The sequence below is a fragment of the Megalobrama amblycephala genome, unplaced genomic scaffold, assembly GCF_018812025.1.
Source record: "Megalobrama amblycephala isolate DHTTF-2021 unplaced genomic scaffold, ASM1881202v1 scaffold576, whole genome shotgun sequence".
Classification (NCBI taxonomy): domain Eukaryota; kingdom Metazoa; phylum Chordata; class Actinopteri; order Cypriniformes; family Xenocyprididae; genus Megalobrama; species Megalobrama amblycephala.
The window spans coordinates 8590-35747 of NW_025953484.1; the positions used below are offsets into that span (position 1 = coordinate 8590).

General features: G+C 35.2%; 2 protein-coding genes across 3 annotated transcripts; one reads left to right on the top strand and one right to left on the bottom strand.

The window, feature by feature from the left end:
- Positions 1–711: 711 nt before the first annotated feature.
- On the bottom strand, positions 712–7007 carry LOC125262060 (T-cell surface antigen CD2-like). The gene is made up of 6 exons (XM_048180620.1): positions 6131–7007; positions 5570–5899; positions 4855–5151; positions 4631–4735; positions 4460–4521; positions 712–1633 (listed from the first exon to the last, which is right to left on the bottom strand). Exons 1-6 carry the CDS (start codon positions 6174–6176, stop codon positions 1586–1588), a joined length of 888 nt encoding a protein of 295 aa, XP_048036577.1. The 5' UTR covers positions 6177–7007; the 3' UTR covers positions 712–1585.
- A 4862-nt stretch (positions 7008–11869) lies between these two features.
- Positions 11870–27152, top strand: LOC125262059. 2 transcript variants are annotated; one of them, XM_048180618.1, is made up of 7 exons: positions 11870–12022; positions 18511–18843; positions 19221–19553; positions 22320–22658; positions 23686–23817; positions 23953–23987; positions 24837–27152. In XM_048180618.1, the coding sequence occupies exons 1-7, from the start codon at positions 11953–11955 to the stop codon at positions 24939–24941; spliced, it is 1347 nt and encodes a 448-aa protein (XP_048036575.1). In that variant the 5' UTR covers positions 11870–11952; the 3' UTR covers positions 24942–27152. The 2 variants fall into 2 exon arrangements, with proteins under 2 accessions (XP_048036575.1, XP_048036576.1); XM_048180619.1 differs by lacking the exon at positions 11870–12022 and adding an exon at positions 14948–15093.
- The last annotated feature ends 6 nt before the right edge of the window (positions 27153–27158 follow it).

A 27158-nucleotide genomic window follows, 5' to 3' on the forward strand; every position in this document is an offset into this window, starting at 1 on the left:
AGTCTCACGTGAGAACTTCAGTCTTACATGCATGATATCGCATTGTTTCCTTGTCACATCTCGCGTGTGTTTGGTTGTGAAATGTAGTTTGCGTGCCAGACAGAGTTGTCGGCGATTCTTCCTATTGTAAAGTCATGCAGTGTGAAACCTTCTGTCGCCGATCCATCGTGCAGTTTGAACACAGCAGCGACTGAATGCTGGCCAAGATAGTCATGAAGTGTGAAAAGAACAGTGACCCGACTGCTTTGAGAATCGTGCAGTCTGAACTCGGCTTAAGTCACCATCATGGAGATCGGGGTTTCTTTAGTTAAGCTCTTGACCCTTGGCTTTTTAATATTAGATTTTGTTTGTTGTAACTGCATTATAACATTGAATACACCATTATGGTGATCAGTGTTTGCTTTACTTAGGCTCCTTACCAGAATGGTCACCGGCAACCAGCATTATTTCACGGTACCAGACCAGAAGCAATTGAAGCCTTAAAACACATTTAAACTCACCAACCAGACGCCACAAACACAATCAGAGCAAAACAGGGTGAAACATCTTCGACTTTTAAGTTGCTTTTTTTTTCAGTGAAACGATCAGTTTGTGCGAGAAACCAAACAGTATTTATATTATTTTTTACCTCTAAAACACCACTATGTCCAACTGCCCTCCACATCCTGTTGGTGAGGTCAGAAAACGCGTTCTGATGACGGAAGTGATCTCTCGCACTTTGCTTCAATGAGTGCGAGACGACAGAGAGCTCTGTCACAAACCCCAAAATACATAGATCGAAGTGACAGAACCCTAATATATATAGCAATTCTTATTTATTGTATTTTTTTTGTCTTTTTGCTTGTAATTGGATTCTTATTCTTATTTCATCACTGACTGTTTACTTATCTTCTGTGAGCTTGAGTTTTTCCTTTTTTTGTTTTTAGGCCTGTATTTGTTTTTTTCATGATATTGACATTGGTGACAATTATGAAGATTCTATGGTACCAAACACTTTGATATTATAACCTTATTAAAGCAAAAATTATACCTATATCGTGATGTACATCGCTATCATGAAATAAAATTACTCATATCGTGATATAAGATTTTGGTCATATCACCCACCCTGAAACACACCTACCTGCAACTTTGTAGTAATCCTGAAGACCTTGATTAGTTTGTTCAGGAGTGTTTGATCAGGGTTGGAGCTAAACTCTGCAGGAAAGTGGATCTCGAGGGCCAGAGTTGAGGACCTCTGCTCTAAAGAGACTTTGTTACACATGTTACATTTGCCAAAATATCCAGCATAGTGTGGATTTGTGTGTGTGTGATATTGTAAACCAGTAACAGTAACTGATTGACAAACAGCATAGTGAAGGTTGGGATCAATTTTTAATAATGAAAGTTATATACATTTCCATAAAATGCTTAGTTACGTTTCTGGATACTATGGTGCACCACTAAATGAAACTAATACAGATCAACAACATCTTAAACAATACAATAACTTATATAGACATCCTGTCGGGAAATAAATGTAAATAAAAGCAAACGGTGTGAGGCAGAGACCCATAGGAACCCTAACATCAATTCCAGTATTTGGTCATCTTTTTTTGGGAACATTTTCATACACAGACTCCACCTTTGATTTCTGAAAGGAAAGATAGGAATCTCAGTCAGGAATCTTGCTGATGCAATAGACAATTAATAGAAGACCAACTTAGGTTTCCCTTTTACTAACCTGAACAACCTTGTTATTCTCTTAATAACCTTAACCTCAGTAACAGAATTTTTGGTTTTGTTATTAAAAACTACTACAGATGCTAACATGGAGCAAAAAGATAAAATGACATCAATTCAGATAATCACCTGACTTTTTAAACAGTTATCAGAGTTCTGAAGGTTTATCATGACTGACACCTCTGTAGACGTGCTGAAACAAGTATCTTTGCTGTTGCTTTTGTGTGAAAGACAATCATTTTTCTTTCACACAGGAGGAACAGCAAAGATACTTGTTGCAGCACTACAAAGAAACACATGGCTGCAAAAGCTGCATTTGAGCTTTACTTTGAGCTGAACTCAACAGATCAAATGAGTCAGAGACGCCAGACGCGTCCCACGCAAGTGAAGGCGGAGTCTCGGCACACACCTCCTATTACGTTATCATCACTGACCAATGGTAGTACGAAGGTGTTTTGCAGCTGGAGCAAGTCATTTTGAACTTCCAAAAAGAACACAAAACAAACTTCGTTTTGGCCTGATTTTGTTCGAAATGACGTCACATCAGTTCGTTCTTCGATTTCATTTGAACCGGGGCCTTGACGCCCTGCAGGGCGACCTCTTTAGGCCAAGGCTTAAGGGCCTGCCAGGATTGTAATCTTAAACCCGCAACCCCAGCCATGTGCTCCTCTAGAAGAGTGAAAGAACTCTTCCCTAATACAAGATTCAAAATAACCACGCAAGTTTGTTATCGCTTCTTCATTCAACACAGAAGACATCGATTGTAACTTCAGTACCATCAGACTGAATTCTCAGGACTTCCTACGGCGGCACTATATCCAGAAGCTCTTCAAAAAGAGGCTTAATGCCAGTATCCTCCTTTGTTACAAGGGAGATTTTATGATGAATACTGATGATTCTTTCCCTGGTTTTTGGTTTCTTCATAGCTCCTACTGTTTCCCACTTCCCATCATTTATCATTTTACCTGTTTATGTGTATGTATGTTTGTGTTTGTTAGTTAGCTATGTGTTCGTGATTTAGTTAACAAAACTTGTGCACAATTCATATTGGTTCTGAAACCCTGTCTGTGAATAGATTGCCTCTTAAATTATTTAGATCCCGAATACATGCTCTGAGAAGTACCATACAATAGGAATGTTGTTTCCCATAACCTGGAAAGGAACATTTCTCAGAATTAATAAACAATTAACACCGAGGGCCCTATAATACACCCGGCACAATGCGATGCAAGGCGCAGCGCAAGTGTGTTTGCTAGTTTGCGTCCGGCGCCGTTCGCGTTTTCCCGTTCAGCGCCACGTCCTTAAATTAGTAAATGCATTTGCACCAGTTAGTGCGCCCATGGGCGTGCTGGTCTAAAAAAGAGGTGTGTTCAGGCGCATTGCCGGCGCATTGCTATTTTAAGGAGCTGAAAATAGACTGCGCCATAGACCAACTCAAACCTAGTCTAAAGTCAATGGCGCAATATTTTTTTGTTAGAGCGCGTTGGTAGAAACTGCGCCTCTGGGCGCGTCCACAGTGCGCGTTGACTTTGCTTATTACACACAGGGATGCGCATCACACAAACATGCCAAATATTAAAAACAAAAGGATACAGTGTAAAAGAATATTATTGTGTACATAAATATAAAAATGTAATGATGAATAGTCATTGCGTGTATTAGAATTAGGCTACCTATTTTCAATTCAGCCTATTACTATTTATAATGATGAACGAAATTGACTAATTAATTGAACAATCGTGCCAATACACACACATGTATTAACTGACTCATCGCACGAGCAGATCGGTTTCTTCACTTGAAAAGCGTTCAGCTTTTCCGCCAACAAATTCCGCCATGTAAATAGCAATCCGCCATGGCGCGAGCGCATCTCGCTCTTAAAGGGAATGGGAGATGACACTCTGATTGGTTTATTGAACGTTACGCCCATTACTCATTAAGAGAATAGGGACAACCCATTTCAAAAATGCGCCCCGGCGCACGGACCGTTTTTCCGTCGTTAAAATAGCAAAAGTGGATTTGGACACGCCCTGAGTGCACCTGCGCCGTGCGCTTTACACTTTGCGTTTAGATCGTTAAAATAGGGCCCTGAGTTTTCACTGGACAAACAGGTTAATTGATTGTAATTTTAATTTTATTACATTAAGTTAATTTTATTAACTGATCCAAATATTCATAATTAATTATAACTAGTTATGATTTATTATGTATTTATTTTGAGCTAATATCGCTACACAACTCTGTCTCACTTTCTCTCCAAAAACTTTTTATGGGTTATTTAAAAATGTAAAATGAAGCACATTAAGTATGATTTAAAAAAAAAAAAGATAATTTAGGCCACAGTTCACATCAAAAGCAAAAATATAAAGAGAAATGGTCTACAGATGTGTCGCGATTCAGCAACCCTATTTATTAATCGGAGCGATGTAGTTCAGTCATATAAGACACACTGCACACATCCGGTGTAGATACAATGATTGAAAGAGCCATACTTTTGATTTGTACTAATGTTTTTAAGTCTGCAAAATCAAAATGGTTCTGCAAAATGGAAAAACTTACACCGAGGTGCAAACAGTTTACAGCATAAAAAAACGCTTAAACAATGCTTTTTGATCTGCTCCCTACTGAAGATACAAACGATGACGGTTGAGTCGATAAACCACAAACATCTGTTCACTGTCCGTCTGATGCTGCAAACTGACTGACTACAACAACTTCCTGTCATTAATGATCTTACCTTTTGTCGTGTTGTTGGTTTGCACAATGCTGAATCGGTTCTGTCTTCCTCCCATGTCTGGACTGCATTGAAAATAATAACGGAGGTTTTAAAATGACAAAGTTTTAACATTAAAATTTCTGTCCTAAAAAAGATAAATATTTGTACAAATGAATTGCATGTTCTCCTTGCCTTTTTTTCTACACTTATTGCAGATGCAGCACGTCACGACTGCAGAAACAATCAGCAGAGATCCAGCAGAGATCAGCACTATGTACAGTAAAGGTAGACCTTTATCTGTAATGGACAAAATGAGGCATTAGTGTGAGTGAATCTGTGTGTCTGCCTAACAAACCATATCAAACATCAGCTCTATTTAATAGAAATATGATAAGCTTAGTTAATCACCACCATACCTGGACATGTAACATAACAGTATTGAGTGATGTTGAGATGTTGAGTCTGGTGGCTGATGGGATTGTTCAGCACACAGCTGTAGGTGTTTTTATCCTGATATTCCACCTCCAGAGGTAGAGAGAGACTGATGCTGAGATCAGACACACTGATGCTGGACAATAAACTGTTTCCTTTGTACCAGGAGAGAGTCACATGACTCACATTCACAGCTGAACAAACCAATGAACAATTTGATGACGATGATGAAGATGATGGTGAAGAACAATCTCTGATAATGTTAGGAGTAGGCAGAGGAGCTGGAAAACATGGAAAAGAGCAGAAATTTCTTGAAATAATTTTCACTGTAGTGTGTTAATGGTCAGTTAGTGTTTCTGTGATTAAACATTTCAGTGTAAATAATATAATTTTCTGAGTTCACTACTAGTTAGGCTCAACCACAAAAAATTATTTACATTTGTCCTCCAGAAAAGCAAAAATCTGGGTTACAGTGAGGCGCAATGTGGGCCACAAAATGCGTTAACATAATTTTTGTATGAAAAATCAATTGCTAACTTTTGCTTTGTAAAGTTATATCCAATTTTACAACTACTCTGCCATGACAATGCAATGCCATCAATCGTAAAAAAGTTGTAAAAAAGTTTCTCCAAAATATTCTCCAAATATTTGCCTGTTTGACATACATTTAAAGACAAGACAAAGGATCTTTAGACTCACCATAGACAGAAACAATGAATGTTTTTGTTGTGAGTTTCGCTCCATTGATCTCTAGTTCATAAACTCCAGTATGTTTCATTGTGGTGTTTGTGATGGTCAGAGATCCAGTTTGATTGTCCAGCTTCAGTCTGTCTCTGAATCTCCCATGAGGACCATCAGATGTGGAAAAGATTTGCTTCTCTATGCTGATTTTAGCTATGAGAGAGTTTTCAGCTCCGTATTTCCACAGTATGTCGTCGTCTTCATGTATTTCAGTAAGATCAGAGTTTAGAGTGACTGAATCTCCCTCCATCACTGACTGTATTTCATTTGTTTCAGCAGCAAACACACCTGAAAAAAACACAAGAACAAATTAAGACTTGGTTTACAAAGTTTGAGGTTGAAATTATGTTAATGGATTTTTACTAATAAATGCATTTTACAACTAATGTTGTTGCTAATGATTACTGCAGAAATATTTTTAGAGTACGTACAGTAACAAGCATCACAAACTATTTAAAAACAGTAGTTTTGTTACCCTGTTCTGAAATACTAAGCCATAAAAACACTTTTATAACTTACCTATCAGGCTCCAGCAGCACAAATAGAACAAAAACGTGTGAAACATTTTCTTCTGTTGCTCAGAGTCTGAATAGACTGTTCTCTGGAAACATTCAAGATGGTGTGAATCCTCCCACAACAAAGACTGACTGAACACGTCACTTTGACTGTAGCTACAAGATGTTCTTCTGGCTCTTATTAAAACTTTTAACTGTTTTAATAGTGGGGATATAATTCTTCTTTTATCATTTTACATTGATAATGTAGTGTAGTCTAATATTAATATGCAAAAGTAGAAGAACACTGTGTGAATCTGTTTGCATTACATGGTAAAAAAGAGCTTATTGATTTCAAAATGGTTGTATAGTTCAACTGAATATCCAAATATCAATTACTGTGTATGGAAAAACAAAGCAGAAAAGTAAAAAAACATGTGCCATCTCACTTTACCACTATTACAGAGGTGTGACTCTAGAGCAGGGGTCCTCAACTCGCAACTGGCCAGCTTGGGTCAGCAACTGGCTCTCGAGATCCACTTTCCTGCAGAGTTTAGCTCCAACCCTAATCAAACACACCTGAACAAGTGAATCGAGGTCTTCAGGATTATACAGGCATGTGAGTTTGATCAGGGTTGGAGTTAAACTCTGCAGGACAGTGGATCTTGAGCAGCTCATCTGAGTCAAACTGAAACCTGCTGCGGTCTGATTTCTATAGAAACACGGTTTGATCTTTTGTATGTGGTCATTTGCTTTTGAAGTGCTGAGTTTGTAGCAGGTAAAGTTTCTTCCTGTCCTGCATTTAATAGACCTCACAGTGTGACTTCCTCATCAGACACAACTGCTTAATAAAGTACTGAGTTACTCCATCAAAACTGATGTATAAAACACAGTCAAAGAAGAATAAGTTCAGAGGTCAGAGTTGGCTACTTACCGCAAGCATCACTGATAAAATGATAATACTTACACAGAAAATAAGTAGTTTTGCTGCTTGTTCAATTTATTATATTAGACAAAATGTCACTAATTAATGTCACATTTACAAATCTATAAAATGTAAAGTTAACTTAGCCTGTTGGGGTTGTGACTAAATTATTTTTGTTGGCATTTTGTAACTGGACATTGAATCTAGTTCCAGGCTTTGCTTGACACTGCATTAGGAGATTAAATGTTAAAATCATTTGTTATTTTATTTGTTTTTTAGTAAAGGTAAAAACATTTTGGAGTTTAGTATTATGTTGTGTTGAGGATTTAGAAGAGTTTATGTTTTTGTGCCTGGGTTAAGGCTGTCCTAGAGTCTAGTGACAATGATGTGTGTTTTTGAATGTGGCAGACAACATACACCTTGGTAATGTGTGTTAACTTATATTTATCCTCATTTATGTTTAGATTTCCATTTAAATGTACATTTTTACAAAAATGTAAGGTACTTTTTTAAAGAATATTTTAGAGCCCTGATGTCAATGAAGAAAGACACTCATTACAGCAGAAGTGTTACAACATCTAACATGATTAGCATGTATGTTAGTATGTTGTCTGTTACATTCAAAAACAAATTAGCTCAGCTGTTAAAAACAGCTACTATCAACTGAGAATCATTTCCAGACTTAAATCAACACTTTCCTTTCCAGATTTGGAGAAAGTTATTCATCCATTTATCACATCACGGCTGGACTATTGTAATTCGCTGTACCTTGGCCTTCCTCAATCTTCATTGTCACATTTGCAGATGGTCCAGAACGCAGCAGCTAGACTGTTAACTAGTGCAAAAAAAACGTGATCATATCACTCCAATTTTAGCTTCTCTTCACTGGCTTCCTGTCTTTTTTAGAATTCAGTTTAAAATGTTGCTGATTGTTTTTAAAGCTCTTAATGGACAAGCACCATCCTACTGTATATCTCTGATCTTATTTATTTGAACTCAGCTCCTAGGTCCCTCAGATCTGCCAATAAAGCTCTCTTGCACATCCCACGATCACGTCTAAAATCAAAAGGTGACAGAGCCTTTGCAGTTACTGCTCCACAGTTATGGAATCAGCTGACACCTGACATTAAGAGTGCTTCCTCTATCTTTGTTTTTAAATCTAGACTTAAGACCTATCTTTATTCCTTACCCTTTCCCGATTATTAAATTATGGATTAATAATTGTTTTCTTTGTTAATTTTATTTTATTTCATTATATATTTTTTTGTATTTTATGATTGTTTTGTACAGCACTTTGGTCAGTGTAAGCTGAATTTAAATGTGCTCTATAAATAAAATGTACTTACTATGATGTGATTATCATGTGATGTGGGGGGGTTTACACCAAAGATCCAGGCAAGACTAGATTAAAGTCATCATGAAATCAAAATCGACACTATTTACTTTGTTAGTGCATATTACTAGTCTTGTGGTGAACAATTAATCCGTGCAAGTTAAAACACAGAAAACAATTGTTTGTCATGGTAATCTTTAATCAAAATCTGAAAAGATACTTCCGGTCTGGAATGGTGTTCCTTCTCTGATGACGTCAGTTTGACAGCTTGGGTTGAAAACGTGTAAACCACTTCCCTCCAACCCTTAGTCTGCTATGAGTGAGAGATGGAGAGATGGAGAGATGGAGCGCTTTAGTAAAACTCTGCCCTCTATTCAATATTCCGTTTCACTTGGAAATACGTCACAACACTGGAGAAAAGTCGTGTGCAACTTCCGGTTCACGCTGACTTTAAACTTGTAATACGTGCAAAAGAATTGCCTACAACATTCTAAAATCTGCCAGTTTAAAGCGACATGTAAGCTATGTATCGTTTCTTTTGCAATGATTATTTTTCAGTCATAGACTAGCGCTAAAATGCTGACAAGAATTCACGTGCACAAAAATGTGTTTCGCACTGACAACGATCCAGCACTGGCTAGAACCACGCAGTGGAGGAATGGAAAGTTGACAATGCATTAAAAAAGTATTGACTTAAGAACCACTTATAATTTCAAACATTTCCAATAAATCATGTTCCAGTTCACTCCAGTGATGAATTTTAAAATTAATGAAACTAAATTCTATTTATAATGTAAAATTTTTTACATTTTTAGGCGTTAAATAATGCCAATGCCTAATGCCAAAATGTTTTCTTTACTGGTCAGACATTATTGTTAACTCGCAAGACTGCAAGCAGAAAATGACAATTTGATGGATAATTTAAATATATTCTGTAATCACATTTAGATAATGTATTAATTCCACCATCACATCTGAGTGTGAAACGCTGCTTGGATAGTTTCAAGATAATTAACCCTTGTGCGGTCTTCGTTTGGGGACTACACTCGTGGTCTTCACCAAAATGCAATTTTGTAACAATATAATATATTTTTTTAAATCCAATGTAATTTTACTCTGTTTATTAATGTTTTTACTCAACATTTGTACAGTTTTTGGAGGATTTGTGATATCTTTTACATTTATATAAATAAATTAAAAAATATTTTTTAAATAGGTTTTTATGCAAAAGCAGCTTTTTATGTAAAATTCACTTTATAAAAGGCCCAGATTTCTAACTTTGATTCATGTGGATAACATGGATAATTTGACATGGTTTAGTGTAAGATTTTTGCCCATCTTTTGGAAAATGCAGTTATAAAAGTAAAAAAACTATCATTTTTACCAGTAGATGGCTGTAAAGCTCCACTATATGCTATGTGCTATTTCAATGACTGAAAGATGTCTTTTTACAAGTTTTTTTCAGTTGGATTCATATCTAAATGTTATGAAATCACAATTATAACAATAAAAATGACTTTTTGTCAAAGTTTAGCATTTTTTGTACTGAAAAAAATCAGTTTTTCAATAATATCATCAATAATGTAACCCACAGAGACCCCACTTAGAAACTGGACAAAATCCATTCTCAAAATCAGAAACAACGCACAACACACACACACAGAAATGAAGTGGCACACTTCCAAAAATGCAAAAAAAACATCCCCAATACAAAATAAACATGCTCACACACACGCGCACACACACACAAATAAAAAATATTTATTTTATTATTTTATTGTTTTTATTATAAAATTATTATTGAAAAACTGATTTTGCCCTGCACAAAAAATGCTAAACTTTGACAAAGTAATTTTTATTGTTATAATTGTGATTTCATAACATTTAGATATGAATCCAACTGAAAAAACAGTTGTGAAAAGATGTCTTTCAGTCATTCAAATAGCACATAGCAAATAGTGGAGCTCTGCAGCCATCTACTGGTAAAAGTGATATTTTTTTACTTTTAAAACTGGATTTTTCAAAATATGGGCAAAAATCTTACACTAAACCATGTCAAATTATCCATGCTATCGACATGAATGAAAGTTAGAAATCTGGGCCTTTTATAAAGTGAATTTATGCATAAAAACCTATTTCAAAAAATATTTTTTAATTTATTTATATACATTTAAAAGATATCAGGAATCCTCCAAAAACTGTTGAGAAAAACATTAATAAACAAAGTAAAATTACATTGGTTTTAAAAAAATATATTATATTGTTACAAAATTACATTTTTTTTTTTTTTTTACACTAACATAAAAACAAGATATCACTCCAATTTTTTTTTTTTTTTTTTTTTTTTTTTTGTAGATCTTAAAAGTGTTAACCACCGTACAAAGTCTCATGCCATTTGGACACAGAGAACATTTTTTTTAATTTGAGCAAACATCATTTGCAGGTCAAAAAGACCCCGAAGACCGCTCAAGGGTTAAAATAATTAATAATACAATGATAATTTCTAATTGTTCATATGTTTTATTCTTGTTAGAAGAGTTTTTTTTATTTTACTGATTATGAACACAAATTAATCCTGACAAACCAAATAAATTTGAATTTAATTAATTATATGGTACCATTGATTAAAACAAGCTGATATTTAGGTCAATAATTAGGCTATAACATAATTTTTCATGAAAAATCATTATTGTATTTATTTAGTTTTTCGAAAGTAAGATTAAAAAAAAAATGTTGTTAATGATCTTTCTTAAGCACACCAAACTTGTTTGTATTCAAGGGGATTTACACATGCAATTATACATGACATTTTACTGCACGATTGAGTCCAAAGAGGTTAAGAGTCTCTGGATCGTAGTTTTTTTTTTTTTTTTGTGTGTGTGGGCGGGGCTTACTTGGTAGCAGAAAATGAGTTCTGCAGTAGCAGTCTATGGAAGTAATGGAATAAAAAATAATAATAATAATAATTTTGAGTTTATATGTCTTGAGTTTATATGTCTTTTCTCGCAAATCCGAATTTATATCTCACATTTCTTAGAAGAAAACACAGAATTGTGAGATATACTCGTTATTATAAAAAAGTCAGAATTATGAAATAAAAATGTTATAGGCTATGTTTAAAAGTTATCTATGTAAAATGTTATAGGTTTAAATATTATTTCGTGCTGTAACTGCTGTATATTCCCTATAAACTGTGAATATTATGTAGACTTACTGTTTACGTAAAAGTCCTGCTTTAATAGTAGACTAATCAATGTAGGTTTCATCAGTCCAGTCTAACTTGAAACATAATCGTCACTGTTTAGCTTCAAAGGGCGTTTTCAGCAACGGTATTCTATAAAAATGAAGACTATATCTTTTGCATTCCGAATCCGACATCCAGAGGCACAACAAAACATTTTTCTCTTATTGATTTTGCACATTTTCCTCCACTTGCTATCGCTATTTTTCTGAAACCACTTTGCGCGTGTTGCTGCAAGTGACGTAACGTGACCTCTGCTCCGGAAAACCAAAACATTGCCAGTGGTGGTTAACCAATAAGCCAGGTTACCAACAGCAATCTGATTTACAAACAGAAAAGAAGACTAAAATGTTTAAAGTGATTGAAATGAAACTTTCTTTTAGTTTGACCGTTTTCATATGGTTTTTATTCAGTCACGGTAAGACATTTAGCTTAATTGTATAGTCTCTTTTTCCTACTGGTGTTGTGCCGATTACATACGTTACAAACCGAAACTGACGCAGTTGTTTGTAACAGGCCTAATCTCTTTATATTGGACAGAAATGCATTCATAGTTTGTATTTTAAAGTGCGTATTTTTTGACAGGCAGAATGTTTTTTGTTAAAATTTCCCTTGTTCTCAACGCTAAGAATGCACGATTAATATAAGACACATTTAGGCCTAATGACGCAGTCAATGAACAGATAGTTTACCGAGGCCGTGAAAGATATCGAAAAGATCCCTGTAATGGTCATGTCATATGATTTTGTATAAAAACTTAAAAACGTAACAGCGTGAGTAAATGTTGCAAATTGATCAAACATTGAAAGCACTGCGAGTCGCTTCCGGAAAAAAATGCCGCTATCAAATGAATACAAATATCAGTTAAACATTATTTATGTGGGAAAGTAAGAAATCGAGATGAAAAACGCCATTTACCCTGCGTTCCATTCGAAGGGCTCATTCCTATGCCCTAATCCCTTCAAAGGGGTCACCCTCCGGAGTGAGAGCTTTCGTCACACATTTTGTACGATGATTGACCCCCAAAAAACACGACCTGAACGATGAGTAGACTGCAAGCTGCGCATTTAGTTTAACTTAAGTTTATTTATCTATTTTTCGTTTATCGCTCAGTTTCATATGAAAATTCTGAGGTTGCATTAATGCACATATGGGAAAGGGGTACATAAGCCCACAAGTTTACATATACCCCTTTCTAGAAAAGATATTTATATTTTTTATCAAAATACGTAAGGTGGATCATAATGTGACTAGAATTTTGAAGTCCATTTTTTTTTTCACACTGATGCCAACTGAAGCACAAAAACAAGCACTGAGTGTAGCTTTTTTTAGTACTGCTCTTCAGCTGCAGTGTTTTCATGTTAACTTGGATAAAGTTGGTTTTATATTCGCACATTCGGACTTCTGATAAATTCAGACTTTCCAATAAATGTGCAATAAATTAATGTTTGCGAATTTTAAGCAGCGACATGATATTGACAACCAACGATTGTCAACTTACAACATTTTTCACAGTCAATCAAAATAGGCAAGTATTGTTTTAATGGCTTATTTACTTGTGAATGTCCACTGAATGTCCAATGTAGTGTGATTAACAAGGCTATTGAATACGGATGTGCGAATATAAAACCAACTTTACCCAAGTTTCATGTTATTAGGAAGACAAAATACATTTACTCCAGTCATCCCATTTTAAAAGCCTTCTAATTGTTTTATTCTTCTGCATTGTTTCTTTATTAAACATTAGTGATAATATGAGTCTGTCAATTGTCCTCTCTGTGAAAAGGTGGATCTCAAAATCATTGTTGAAAAGGTTCAAATATGCAGAAGATTGTGATGTGCTGAGTTTGTAGCAGGTAAAGTTTCTTCCTGTCCTGCATTTAATAGACCTCACAGTGTGATTTCCTCATCAGACACAACTGCTTAATAAAGTACTGAATTACTCCATCAAAACTGATGTATAAAACACAGTCAAAGAAGAATCAGAGTTCAGAGGTCAAAGAGTCTGGCTTCTTACCAGCAAGCATCACTGATAAACTGATAATACAGAAAAACAAAATAATACACTGAAAAGAGGGAGTTATTGCACGTTGTTACATGAAACAAGAGTGTAACAAGCACCGATTGAATTTACGGTCCGTAATGTCATATTTACCCTGTAACTACATGAAACAAAAGCATATTTCCCCATGTATTAAAGAAGATTGCAGTAGTTCTTTCTACTTGCCTTGAAACAACTTAATCAGTGCACTTTCTCCCAAACGTGAGATTGTTGTCTGTCATAACAGTGTAAGTACCCCTTAGTTCTAAAATACTTACAGTATAAATAATGTTATTTTCCTGGTTGTTACTCCTTTATTCCCAAGACTTTACATATTGTTCCCCTATACTTACACATATTTACTTTATAGGTACACTATAATTACAGAAAGTTATGCTGTAAATTTGTTGTATTTACACAGTACTTTCCAGGCTGTAATCTAAAGCGTTACCGAATATTTCAGAGCCCTGATGTCAATGAAGAAAGACACTCATTACAGCAGAAGAGTGTAGTTACAACATCTAACATGATGTGGATGTGCTAGAATATACAAAAATATTGTATAAAAATATATTTGCAAGTCATTTGTCTGTTTTCATAGTAACACTTCTCTCACTTCCTGAGCTCTGCCTTCCACTAAAGCCAAAATCAAGTCCTTAGTTACACAATACATAACATATAATGTTGACAGCCAATATTATAACTTTGAGTAGGCCTAAATATTGTTTGTATCCATGAAAGCTTAATAATGTTTATTCATGCAGATAGACTAATTTATGTCTATAACCAAAATAATGTAAAATTATACTATAAACGTATTAGTTTAAGAAATATAGGACTAGCAAGCACCAAAAAATACATAAATAAATAAAAACAGCAAAGAGGTTGTTTATTTTTAATAGCAAATAAACAAATGTACATACAAAATAAGCATTGAACAAACAACATTTATAATTAATCATTCTCAAAGGCAGACATAGTTACAATTACAATATGTAACAGTGGAGTTTTACATAAAAATGTACAATCATAAAGGGCAATGAAGTAAATTAAGTAAAATAAACTAAAGTAAAATTAATAAGTCATGCAATAAAAGTTAATATAAACTCGACATTATTTTTTTATTTTTTTCTTGCAAATCCGAGTTTATATCTCACATTTCTTAGAAGGAATCACAGAATTGTTAGATATACTCGTTATTCTGTCTTTGTCTCCCCGACTATGCTAAACAAAAAGGCTACCTCACGCTGACCGGTGGGCGTGGTTTTCAGATCATGACACTGCATCTGCGGCAAACCAAAACACTCAATCCTCCAGTCCAGTCGGTGGTGGTGGTGCACCAAAGTCGGGTTTTATTCTTCTTCACCGAAGAAGAATAAAAATGAAAGTGGTTAAAATGAAACTGCTTTTTATTTTGGCTTTCCTTATGCGGTTTTCGTTCAGTCACGGTAAGACATTTATTTTATTATAGTCTCTTTTTCCTGCTGGTGTCGTGCCGAAAATGACGCAGTTGTTTGTAACAGCCCTAATCTCTTTATATTGGACAGAAATGCATTAATCATTTGTATTTTAAAGTGTGTATTTTTTTGATGGACCATGGCAAAAAAAATAAAAATAATAATTTCCCTTGTTGTCAACGCTAAGAATGCACGATTTAACATATGACGCATTTAGGCCTAATGACCGCAGTCAATGTTAGCAACTATGGTTTTGGGAAACGCTCCCCAGATTAGTTTACCGAGGCCGTGAAAGATATCGAAAAGATCCCTGTATAATGGTCATGTCATATGATTTTGTATAAAAACTTAAAAACGTAACAGTGTGAGTAAATGTTGCACAAATTGATCAAATGTAACGTTACATTGAAAGCAGTGCGAGTCGCTTCTGGAAAAAATGCCGCTATCAAATGAATACAAATATCAGTTAAACGTTATTTATGTGGAAAAGTAAGAAATCGAGATGAAAAACGCCATTTAACGTTACCCTGGGTTCCTTTCGAATGGCTCATTCCTATGCCCTAATTCCTTCAAAGGGATTGCCCTCTATAGCGAAAGCTTTGAAGGGTATAGGGGTCAGTCGTCGTCTTCTTTTTATGGCGGGTGGCTCAACGTTAAGGTGCATTATCGCCACCTACTGTATCCGCTTGTTAAGTCGTGACGTAAGGAACGCCATTTCCGGGTCCAAGGCGACTCGACTCGTTTCCCTTGAGAATGCCATCTCGACGTCCGTTTATGAGCGCTATTTATTCATAATAAACATTTAACATTTTAAAGTTAAACATTTAAAATACTTGCAGTCTACACAACAGACTCCATGCTCACAGCGTTACAGACAGTGTTGAGTTACTCAAAAAAAGTAATCCACTACAAATTACTACATTAAAATTGTAATTTGATTACATTACTGATTACTGCATGTAAAAAGTAATCAGATTACTAATTACATTCAAGTTACTTTGAAACCTAAAAAATAAAAATACGCAACAAACTGAAAAGAAATTACTTTTCTGTAATTTAATATTGACTGAAAAATATTACAGAAGTATGAAAACAGCAACTTGACTTACAAATATTCGTTAATCATCTATAGGTAGCTTATTCATTCAAATGCAATCAACAGTCGCCTGAGGGCGCTCAACGACCACGTCATCTGTGAGCGTGAGATTTTAACATAATAAAAATAACTTATAAATATATGAAATATAAACTAATAAATACATGAAATATTGTACACTTGTTAATGTGTATTTTTCTTTTTATTATTATTTTTTGTTAATAGTGTTTAATGATTATGAACACATATTAAGCATGACAAACCATTCAATCGATTAAACTACAAAGCTGGCAGGTATGTATGATTACAAAATAAAGTCATTAAGATTATTATTAAGATTATTTTATAAAATAACATGTAGGATAAAAGTAGGCCTAGTTTTATCACGTGTTGAGCCGTTTCTGTGACAGCTCCAGCTCTCCGACGCACAGTTATAGTCTACATCAGCCTCCGAATTCACTCACTTTATTTCGTTCACTCTTTGCAGATATAGTGCACTCAGATGACATACACTATATAGGGATTAGTGGATCAGTGAACGAGTGAACGGTTTCGGACACATCTTAAACATTCCTTGCTGTGTGTAGCGTATGTGTGTGGTATCTTAACTGTGTTTATGATTGTATGTAACTGTATTAAATACAGGAAAAAATGCTGAAAACATTTATAATAACATTTGAAAACAGTATTGTTCAGAAGTTACCTTCTCTCCCGATCCTGAACAAATCGCCTATAAATCCAATCTAGTTTGTTTAGGAGGTTGTACCGCGCTCGTCTTGGGAGCGAGTATCCTCCTCCACGCGTTCTCCGGTGATTCATAATGACGCATCCGCGCCAAACGTGATTTCTTTAGAAATGCACTTTACCTATTTTTTTTTCTTCTTTTTTTTTCTTGTTACTATGTAACGCGTTATACCCAACTCTGGTTACAGATATTAATATTTTAACAATTTATAAAAGATGAATCACTGTCTGGCCATCTGGGATTTTGGTATGGAGATAAAGATTATGATTATAATATTTTTGGTAGCATCGTGTATGTATACTAGAACCGTTTGTTGTTTTTCTTGTGGTATGAGATGAGCGTTTGGACTCGGAAGCGCTGCCGCGTGACGTCAGACTTAACCGAATTAGAGTGTGGACCAGAGTTTACCCATTTCAAACCCAAACTCTTGAGTTAAAGAAATAAACTCTCTAATCCATGAATAGATATATTTTTAAGCTGTAGACTCCCAACTTTCTAAGTGCGTTCTTCATTGTTTCTCGTTCATTAGTATACTTTTGACAGACACAAATAACATGTTCTACTGATTCCTCTATTCCACAGTACTCACATAATCCTGCTGGATGTTTATTTATTCATTTTAAGGTTTGATTCAGCATGGCATGTCTAACTCTTAATCTTGTTAGAATAGTTTCGTCTTTGGTGCTTCTTTTATCCTCACCACTCCTACTTCCTGTTGTATTTCATAAAGTTGGTGTCCTGTATTTCCTGTATACCATTTTTTTCCCATTCCTTAGTAGTATATGCTTTTAATTACTGCAGTTGCACCTTTTGTTTAACTTAAGTCTGTTTATTTATTTTTTGGTTTATCACTCAGTTTTCATATGACAATTCTGAGGTTCCATGAATGCACAGATTTTTTTAAATCAAAATCACATTAAGGTGGATCATAATGTGACTAGGATTTTGAAGTCCATTTTTTTCACATTGATGCCAACTGAAGCACAAAAACAAGCACTGAGTGTACTGCTCTTCAGAAGCTACAGTGTTTTCATGTTATTAGGAAGACAAAATACATTTACTCCAGTCATCCCATTTAAAAAGCCCCCTAATTGTTTCTTTATTCTTCTGCATTGTCTTTATTAAACGTTAGTGAAAATATGAGTCTATTGTCCTCTCTGTGAAAAGATGGATCTCAAAATCATCGCTGAAAAAGTTCAGATATGCAGAAGATGCTGCAAAACTGAAAAACAATTGAAAAATTTATTTTATGATCCTTTTTTTTTTTTTTTACTACAATGTGCATGTTCAGCAAGTGTTATGTAAACTTGTGTGCAGAATTGTATATGAATCACAGTGTGGGATGCATTATGGTCTTTAAGTTTTTAAGATGAGATTTCCATGAGACTGTATGTTTGTCTGATGAGTGAATGTGTGAATCAATGATGTTTTTCTGTGGTTTGTGTGCATGCGTTACATTATGAATCCAGACAGATTTCTCTACTCAAAATATTTATGATCTGTAGAAAATATATTTTCATTTTAAAATTTTGTTTGGCTTATAATTAACTGTTTATTTCTTCTTCAGGTGTGTCTGGTGCTGATACAGAAGAAGTGTCAGTGTCAGTGATTGAGGGAGATTCAGTCACTCTAAACACTGGTATTGAAATGACACAGCAGGAGAAGATGATATGGTATTTTAAAGGCACTCGCATCGCTCTAATCAATGGAGAGCTCAGTAAGACCTGTACAGATGTTCAGTGTAATGGAGGAACTGAGCAATTCAAAGATCGACTGAAGCTGGACAATCAGACTGGATCTCTGACCATCACAAACACCAAACGCACAGATGCTGGAGTTTATGAACTACAGATCATCAGTGGGAACAGCAGAAAAAAGATCTTCACTGTTGCTGTTCATGGTGAGTCATTATGTTTAAAAGTAAGTCCTGTGCATTTTAGTCACATCAGACAGAATCATAGATCTTTGAATACTATTGCATTTAAAGGTCAGGGCAATCGGGATAGGATGTACAGTAGGTGCACAAAACCAGTGGCAGTGGTTGTACAGTAGACCTACTGTAATATTGCATTTGTTTGAACCAGCTGACCACTGAATGAGTTTTTAAAACGAGTGAAATTAGATAAACATAGGGGGGCGCGTGTCCAAAAAGGTCAAAAACCCTGCATTAGATTATGGATCCAGACATATTTCTCTACCTAGAGTCTTAAAGATTGAATAACCTTCCTGTTGAATAATGTTGTTCAGCTCATAATCATCTGTACTTTTCTTCTTCAGGTGTTTTCGGTGTTGGTCCAGATGGAAAGTCTGCATGTGTGATGGAGGGAGATTCAGTCACTCTACACACTGGTGTTCAAACAAACCAACAAGAGAAAATTCATTGGTATTATAAAGACATTCGCATCGCACTAATCAATGGAGATTTGAGTAAGATCTGTACAGATGTTCAGTGTAATGAAGATAATGAGAGATTCAGAGACAGACTGAAGCTGGATCATCAGACTGGATCTCTGACCATCACAAACATCACAGACTCAGACTCTGGAGGATATAAACTGAAGATCATCAGCAGCAGCATCAGTGAAAAGATCTACAATATTACCATCCATGGTGAGTCATAATGTTTACCAGATAGTCTTGTTTTTTTGTCTTCAACTGTATATTAATTTGCATACAATATATAGATAATTTTTATGTAGATAATCTACATTTCTGCACATTGCTGTTAAAGCAGAATTTATTGATTTAAGGGCCAGATTTACCAATGGCTTGTGTCAGCACAAACCGTCTTTTGGCATTAAACTAATGTTGGGATTTAATAAAGACACAGTGTAAAATTAGCACTGAAAAGGCGTGGACTGAGTTGTTTTTGCAGCTGACCTTAATGCATATGCATTTGTAGGAGTTTCCCTTTCAGATGAAAATTTATGGGAGGAGACAATTTAAATGAATCACACAATGCAATTTACTAATTTTTGTGCCAGTCAATTTACTGGTATTTGTGGAATTAAACAATGGCACAAAAAAGCATGCCTTAATGTTGTTGCTGCTAGGAGGAGACATTGTGGTGGAAGGGAGAAAATATTTTCCACTTGTATTACTTTCTTTGCGATGCCAGAGGAAACCATTATCCGAACATATAATTTGCCAAGTGTGTATGTGTAATATATATATATATATATATATATATATATATATATATTCACATACAAACACTATATATATATATATATATTTTTTTTTTTTCAATTCACATTTATTTGTATAGCACTTTTCACGATACATATCATTTCAAAGCAGCTTTACAGAGAATGCACGTCAACATTACAATTTAAATAATGCAGTTAGCAAATAATGTAGTAATTTAGGCAATTTAGTTTACAATCACTGTTAAGGCCCCAATATACTTCAAATAAAGTTCTTTTTCGGTCTTCGTGTAGGAGTAAAACGAAGTTCGAAATGCGTGAGCTGCGATATACTGTAATCAAACATCTGACACCGCCCACACTGCTGAGAGCGACGGTTAGATGAATATGTAAATACGTGCTGTACACTTTCTTCTCCATAACAAAATAAACACAACAAAAATTAGAAAACAGCAAGCATTTTTTTATAGAAAGCATAAGAAATTATGTTCGAAATGACAGTTCACTCTTACATTTCGTTTGAAGTATATCAGGGCCTTTAGCAGTTTAATTGAAGGTAGAAGTAATAAGCTCCTGAAAATAATGAATTACATATTAACTGTATTAATGTATTGGTCAACAGTATTATATACGTGTACGTCTTTGTCAGATTAAAGATGTAACTATACATGAGTTGCACTTGTGTCGACCTATACCTGGTGAGATCATCAGCGTTAGGCATCAGCTTTGCTTATTTGCGATCCAGTGCTAATTTGCGCTGCTCTCGTTAGATTGCGTTGATCATTATTTAAATTATTTGACTGCGTCTGTGTTCTTTAATTTGTGCGTCAGCAGTAGATCATGCACAAAACTTGCCATTCTCATTGACGCATTTGTGGAATTGCGCTTTCATGCTAATTTGCCCCGTTTAGTAAATCTGGCCCTAAATATAAATTTAGTTAAACCAGATTTGAAGCATTTTGATTTTACTTTGGCGACTTGTTAGTTTTATCAGTCAGTTTTGTTCTGGTAAGTAAGTAAGGAGTATAGGCCTTTTTTTGAAAGGGTCACACGCTCAACTGTGCACAAGACGGAGCAGATACCAGGGCCGTAAGACACCTTTATTTTCTTTCACACACAGCACAGAAACAGCTTTCTAAGAAAGCAACCAAAACTACCTGTCAAGTGATAGACGAAACTGACAAAGACTTGTTATATTTTTTAAATTGAAATGAAAGGCAATGTGGATAAACATTCACAGACATGATGTACAGAACACCACACAAATATATAGAAGTAAATGAAAAAACATCTATAAATAACTGCAGAAAGGCCACACTGCAGATAGATATGCATTTCACATGTCAGCAAACCAAATTAAATCAGCTAAATTGCCTGTGCGTGCACCGCAAGTACAGTTCAACATTCGTGCACCGAAAAACAATTCAAAATTAATTTACAGAATTGAATTAGAATGTAATATACCATTCTGATAAATAAAAATATTTTTAAAAACCTGATACAGTCAGAATCAAGTCACAAGGTGTAAAACAAATGTGTGCAAAGTGCAGGGGAACGTATATTCCAAACACAAGCCACAAATAGTTAAATTAGATGACCCAGAGTGATCAAATAAATTAAAAGAAATTAAATTAATTATTATAATAAAAAAGTATAGCCAGAATTGTCAACTTTGTCTTTTTAACTGCAGAAATAATAAACGCTAAACTGGAGTGGCAGTCTTTTTAGCTAAACATTCACTGCATCCAAAAATCAAATTAGAACTAGCAGAAATATTTTGAAATCACTTGAACCCTACCTGATTGAGAGCTGTTGTTCACAACTTACATCTTACTTTTTTGGATCATCTTTTACAATTTCAAAGTGCATCCAATTATTGGGAGAAAACCTGTAGGTCTATGTGAAATCAGATATTGAGCGCCCCCATATCTCATCTCATAAGACCTCTGCGAAGATTCGGCTGTGAGATTGGTAGTTGAATCATATCAGGCTCCTCCTGTTGAAGCTTCGAATCGTCGACTATTCAGGGTCACCCCTAGTTGTAATCTGTGATATTTGGTGTTTTTGATTTTCTGTTTGGGTCACAAGGAATTCAAACTGCAGATGATTTGATGCAAAATGTGTTTATAAGCAACAAATTGTGAATAAATGCTGCTTTTCAGATATCATCATGTTATATGATCTTTCCCCCAAAAAAGGTCCTTTACTCATCTGTTGGTTTGTGTTTCAGATGTTCCTGCTGCTGAACGAGATGAAATGAAGAAAAAGTCGGTGAAGGAGGGAGAATCTGTCACTTTCGACACTCGTGTAATAAAAAACCCAAATGATGTGATGACGTGGTATTTTCATAACATTCTCATCGCTGAAATCACTGGAGATCAGAGTCAGATCTGTACAGATGTTCAGTGTGAAGAGAGATTCAAAGACAGACTGAAGCTGGATCATCAGACTGGATCTCTGACCATCACAAACACCAGAAACACTGACTCTGGAGAATATAAACTACTGATCAACAGCGGCAGCATCAGCATCATAAAGACATTCAGTTCATTCATTCATTCTGTCACTGGTGAATATCATGTAGCCATTTAGTGCATTGAGATACTGAAATCCTCACAGTAAATGTTTTCATTGTTGATCATCTCTGCTTCACATTCACAGACAATTTTGACTTTTTGTTTTACAATTTTAATGTCTGTTGTTAGTAAAGGATTAGTTCACTTCAGAATTAAAATGTCCTGGTAATTTACTCACCCCCATGTCATCCAAGATGTTCATGTCTTTCTTTCTTCAGTCGAAAAGAAAATGAAGGTTTTTAAGGAAAACATTCCAGGATTTTTCTCCATATAGTGGACTTCACTGGGGTTCAACAGGTTGAAGGTCCAAATGTCAGTTTCAGTGCAGCTTCAAAGAGCTTTAAACGATACCAGACGAGGAATAAGAGTCTTATCTAGAGAAACCATCACTCATTTTCTAAAAAAATTAAAAAATATACTTTTTAACCACAAATGCTCGTCTTGCACTGCGATATGCCACACATTATGTAATCACATTGGAAAGGTCACACATGACGAATGCAGGGTGAAAAAACACATCTCTTTTTCTCCTCCAATTTAAAAATCTTTGTAAAGGCCGTTTTAGCAGTGCAAGACAAGTATTTGTGGTTAAAGTATAAAGTTCCTCGTCTGGGATCATGTAGAGGCCTTTGAAACTGAACTGAAATTGCAATTTGGACCTTCAACCTGTTGAACCCCGTTGATCTTCATTATTTGGAGAGAAATCCATATAGTATCCATAAATATCCATATAATTTTCCTCAAAAACCTTAATTTCTTTTCGACTGAAGAAGGGAAGACTTGGGGGTGAGTAAATTATCAGGACATATTAATTCTGAAGTGAACTAATCCTTTAACAAGAAAAATGTACATTAGTCAGTTTTCCTGTAAAAGCCGCTGATGTAGCTGCCCTACAACACCAGATAGTGCCAATTTATCAATATCACATTGAAAGTAGAAAGGTGTAAATGTCAGTCAGAAGTATAGGTGGAGTTGATGATCAGTCAATCTCTAGTAATAATGACTGTGTGTCTTTATCAGTTCCAGATTCAGGTCCGTCTTCATCTGCTGCAGCAGGAATGAGTGTTGAGGTTATTGTAATTGTTGCTGTTGCTGCTGTTCTGCTTGTGGCTGCAGCAGTTGGTGGTGTGATTTACTATCGCCGACATCAAGGCAAGTATTACATGATACAACTGATTATACAAAATGTAAATATGAGATTTATTCTCCAAGAATAATCTTTAAAAATATGTTAAAGTATCTCTTTTTCTAATTGACCAAAGTGAGAAATTGTTGTTGTTCAAACAGGAAATGGAAACGAGGACAATCCTGGTGAAAATCAGGTGAGATACTACAAACACAGAGGCCCCATTTACACTAGTGTGTTCTAGTTTTAAAATGGTGTTTTAAAATGAAAACGTTCCTCGTCTACACTGGCATTTCCACAATGTTTCCAAAACAATTTCCGTCTATGCTACACAACCGAAACGCATGTCACATGACCATTCATGCACACTGGGTATGCATGTACAAGTGTATACATGTAGGCAGTTGCAGTTGCAGTTTTTTGTTTTATTTTTTTAAATGCAGTTTAACTGCACAACGGATCCTAAAAATGACCACAAAGCCAGCAATGATTGTAGGTCAGTCTCCATGTTATTGTTAACACGGTCATCATGGATACATAGTGCTAACGTGGGCAGCCACATCATCGTTTTAAAAGTCTCCATTTTGGTCTGTTTACACTGAAATGCAACCCCAGCATTTTCAAACTAAAACAGTCGAAACCACCGGAGTAGTGTAACTGACAGGCGTAACCATAGCAACAGTTGTGTTTTAAAATGAAAATGCACTAGTGTACACGGGGCTGCCTGACTGAATTATTACAGATTGACGTGTGAACTGTGAACTATCTTTTTGAGTTTTCTGTGGCAAAGTATGTGTGGTTTAATTCAGAAATCATTACACAGAGGTAATTGAATGATCTGGGATCTGGCACTGATCTCATGCTGATTTACTTTCTTACTGTACAGGTTTTACTTTCAGCAAACATCAGACGGAAAATACAATCTTGTGTTTTTGTGACTGTATTGCCAATCCTGATCGTTTGTTTTCTTTCTTTCTTTCTTTCTTTTTTTGTTTCTTTCTTTCTTTCTTTCTTTCTTTCTTTCTTTTTTTCTTTCTTTCACTAGAATGTAGAAGAAGGCTTGCTCCCTCAACATAATGGGATGCAGAATGGGACGGTTCATCCTCCATCAGCTGACAATTACATTGATGTTGTTGAGACAAAATTGTAACAATTGTTTTTTTTTTTGATACTTTTTTTTTAATTCTCTTTGCTTAGAGAGAAATAGTCATGATATTTCAGCTGTTAAAGGATGCTGACAGTAGGGTTGGGTGATGTCTGTAAAAAGGGGCATCAGACGATGTCTGCAGTGAAACATCATGATAGATGATGACGTCAGGGTCAGGAAGGATTGAATTCATTGGAATAAATTAAAAACTCTCGCTCTGCTCCATGCCAGTGGACACGCACATGTGGTGCACGTCTGGAGAAAGAAGGAACGCGCCTGGAGCTGAAAGGGCTTGAATGAAGGGCATTTCGCTTTAGATAAAACTACTAGAGGATATAGCGCTGAAATATCTTTACCACAGACGGTCCTGAGTGCTTGTGGTGTGATCTGCACCGCTGTTTTCATGCGCTGCTCACTTCAACTAGAAACAAACTGGTGCTACCATTCTGTTTCATGGTCTGGATGGAAACATCCTGGAGTCCGGATGCAGTCCTCCATTTGATTATCAGTGGTTTAGTTTGAACCACATGGAATCAAAATGCCAGTTCAACATTGTGATATCTGTCAGTATTGACGATAGCATCATCTATCAGCCCAACCCTACCGGACAGCAACAGTGCATGACTGTCTCTCCATCTTGCCAGTATTGCCGTTTCTTCAAGTCTTTAGCAGTGGCATTTACACTATGAGATATGGATATGTTTATGTTTTCATGTGCTCATTTCGGTCAATCTGAATGAATCCAATTTCAAGTTTTGCACAATTTTGAGCTCTAAACCTTGCAGTTTGTTTTATATATTCATTTTATATGTGCATGGACCCCTTTCACAGACATTATTAACATTGTAAATCTGCCCAATTTTTTTTTTTAGCTTCATATTTTTAAAAAATGTAACGCACATATGTATCGCTTCACTTTGCATTGTTACTTTGGCATTATATTGTAGAAAATTGTAAGCAAGCGATTTTAATACAACATGCAACAACAAATGACTCTCTTCTGATCATCAACCTCAAAAACAGTGAAATGCGAAAAGGGTCCATTTCATGTACTCTGAACAAAACTTAAATAAATGCGCAATTCAGTTTTTTATTTTTTATTTTAGTCCGACTTTAGTGTTTACCCGATGGAAATTGAATTCAGATGAAGCTCATTCAGATTGACTGAGGTGTTTACAGGATGGTTTTGCTAGCCAGTTGAGCCATTGATCAGTTTACAATCCAGGATTCATTTGGGTGCACTTCAATGTGATTTTGACATCTCAAATGTTTGTTTACGTTCATTTATAACTGGCTGTGAACTAGGGCTGTCACTAACAATTACTTTGGGATTCAAGTAATTGGTCCATTATTCTGGCGATTTGAGTATTCGGATCTTTTTTTTGTGGTAATACAAATAGACCTAAGTGAACAATAGCCTTTAAAATGACTTAAAATGTTACTACTTGTTTCCTTAACATTTGCGTAAAGAGAAAATGGTTTAATCTGTTACATTCCACTGTACCGCCTGTGGTGCCTTTCAAAAGAGACCAAAACTATGCATATATTACAAATGGTTCAAGAACAGCATGCAATTTACTTTGGATATGCCTTTTAAGGCATTTTTAGGCAAATTTTACAGGAATGCCAAGGGGTTAAAAACTTAAAAATAATGTTTTGAATATTAAGAAAACATTCAGAAATAACATCTTTGTAATTAAATGACAATGCTAGCAAAACGTTCTTAGAACCATTTTGTTTTTAACTAAGGTATTCTTGTTGAAAGTGTTTGAATATGTTTAATACTAATTTAACCATCAAACCTCACTTGTTCAACTGTAAACTGACTTTTTAAAAGAAATACTTGAAATATTGAACATTTCACAGTCCACACTTTTGCTTGCTTGATTGTTTGTTTGTTACAAAGAAAGGCAGTTCAGGAGTTGATCCATGACATATCACCATTGTGACCTTGATCAAACTCTAAATCCTCAGGAAACAGCTTGTAATAACAGCACTGAAAGACACTGTAAAGAAGTAGCAACATCACGCCAAATGTGTTAATGCCATGTGTTTTTGTAATGTATTTTTATTTATATGTAATATACATATATTTATTATTATTATTATTTGCATCATTCATCATGGCTTAACTATTACTGCCATCTTCACAAGCCTTTTCCTGGTGCTACACATGCAAATGATGTTTTAAACTCATTTAATGTTTGTTTACTGATAAAA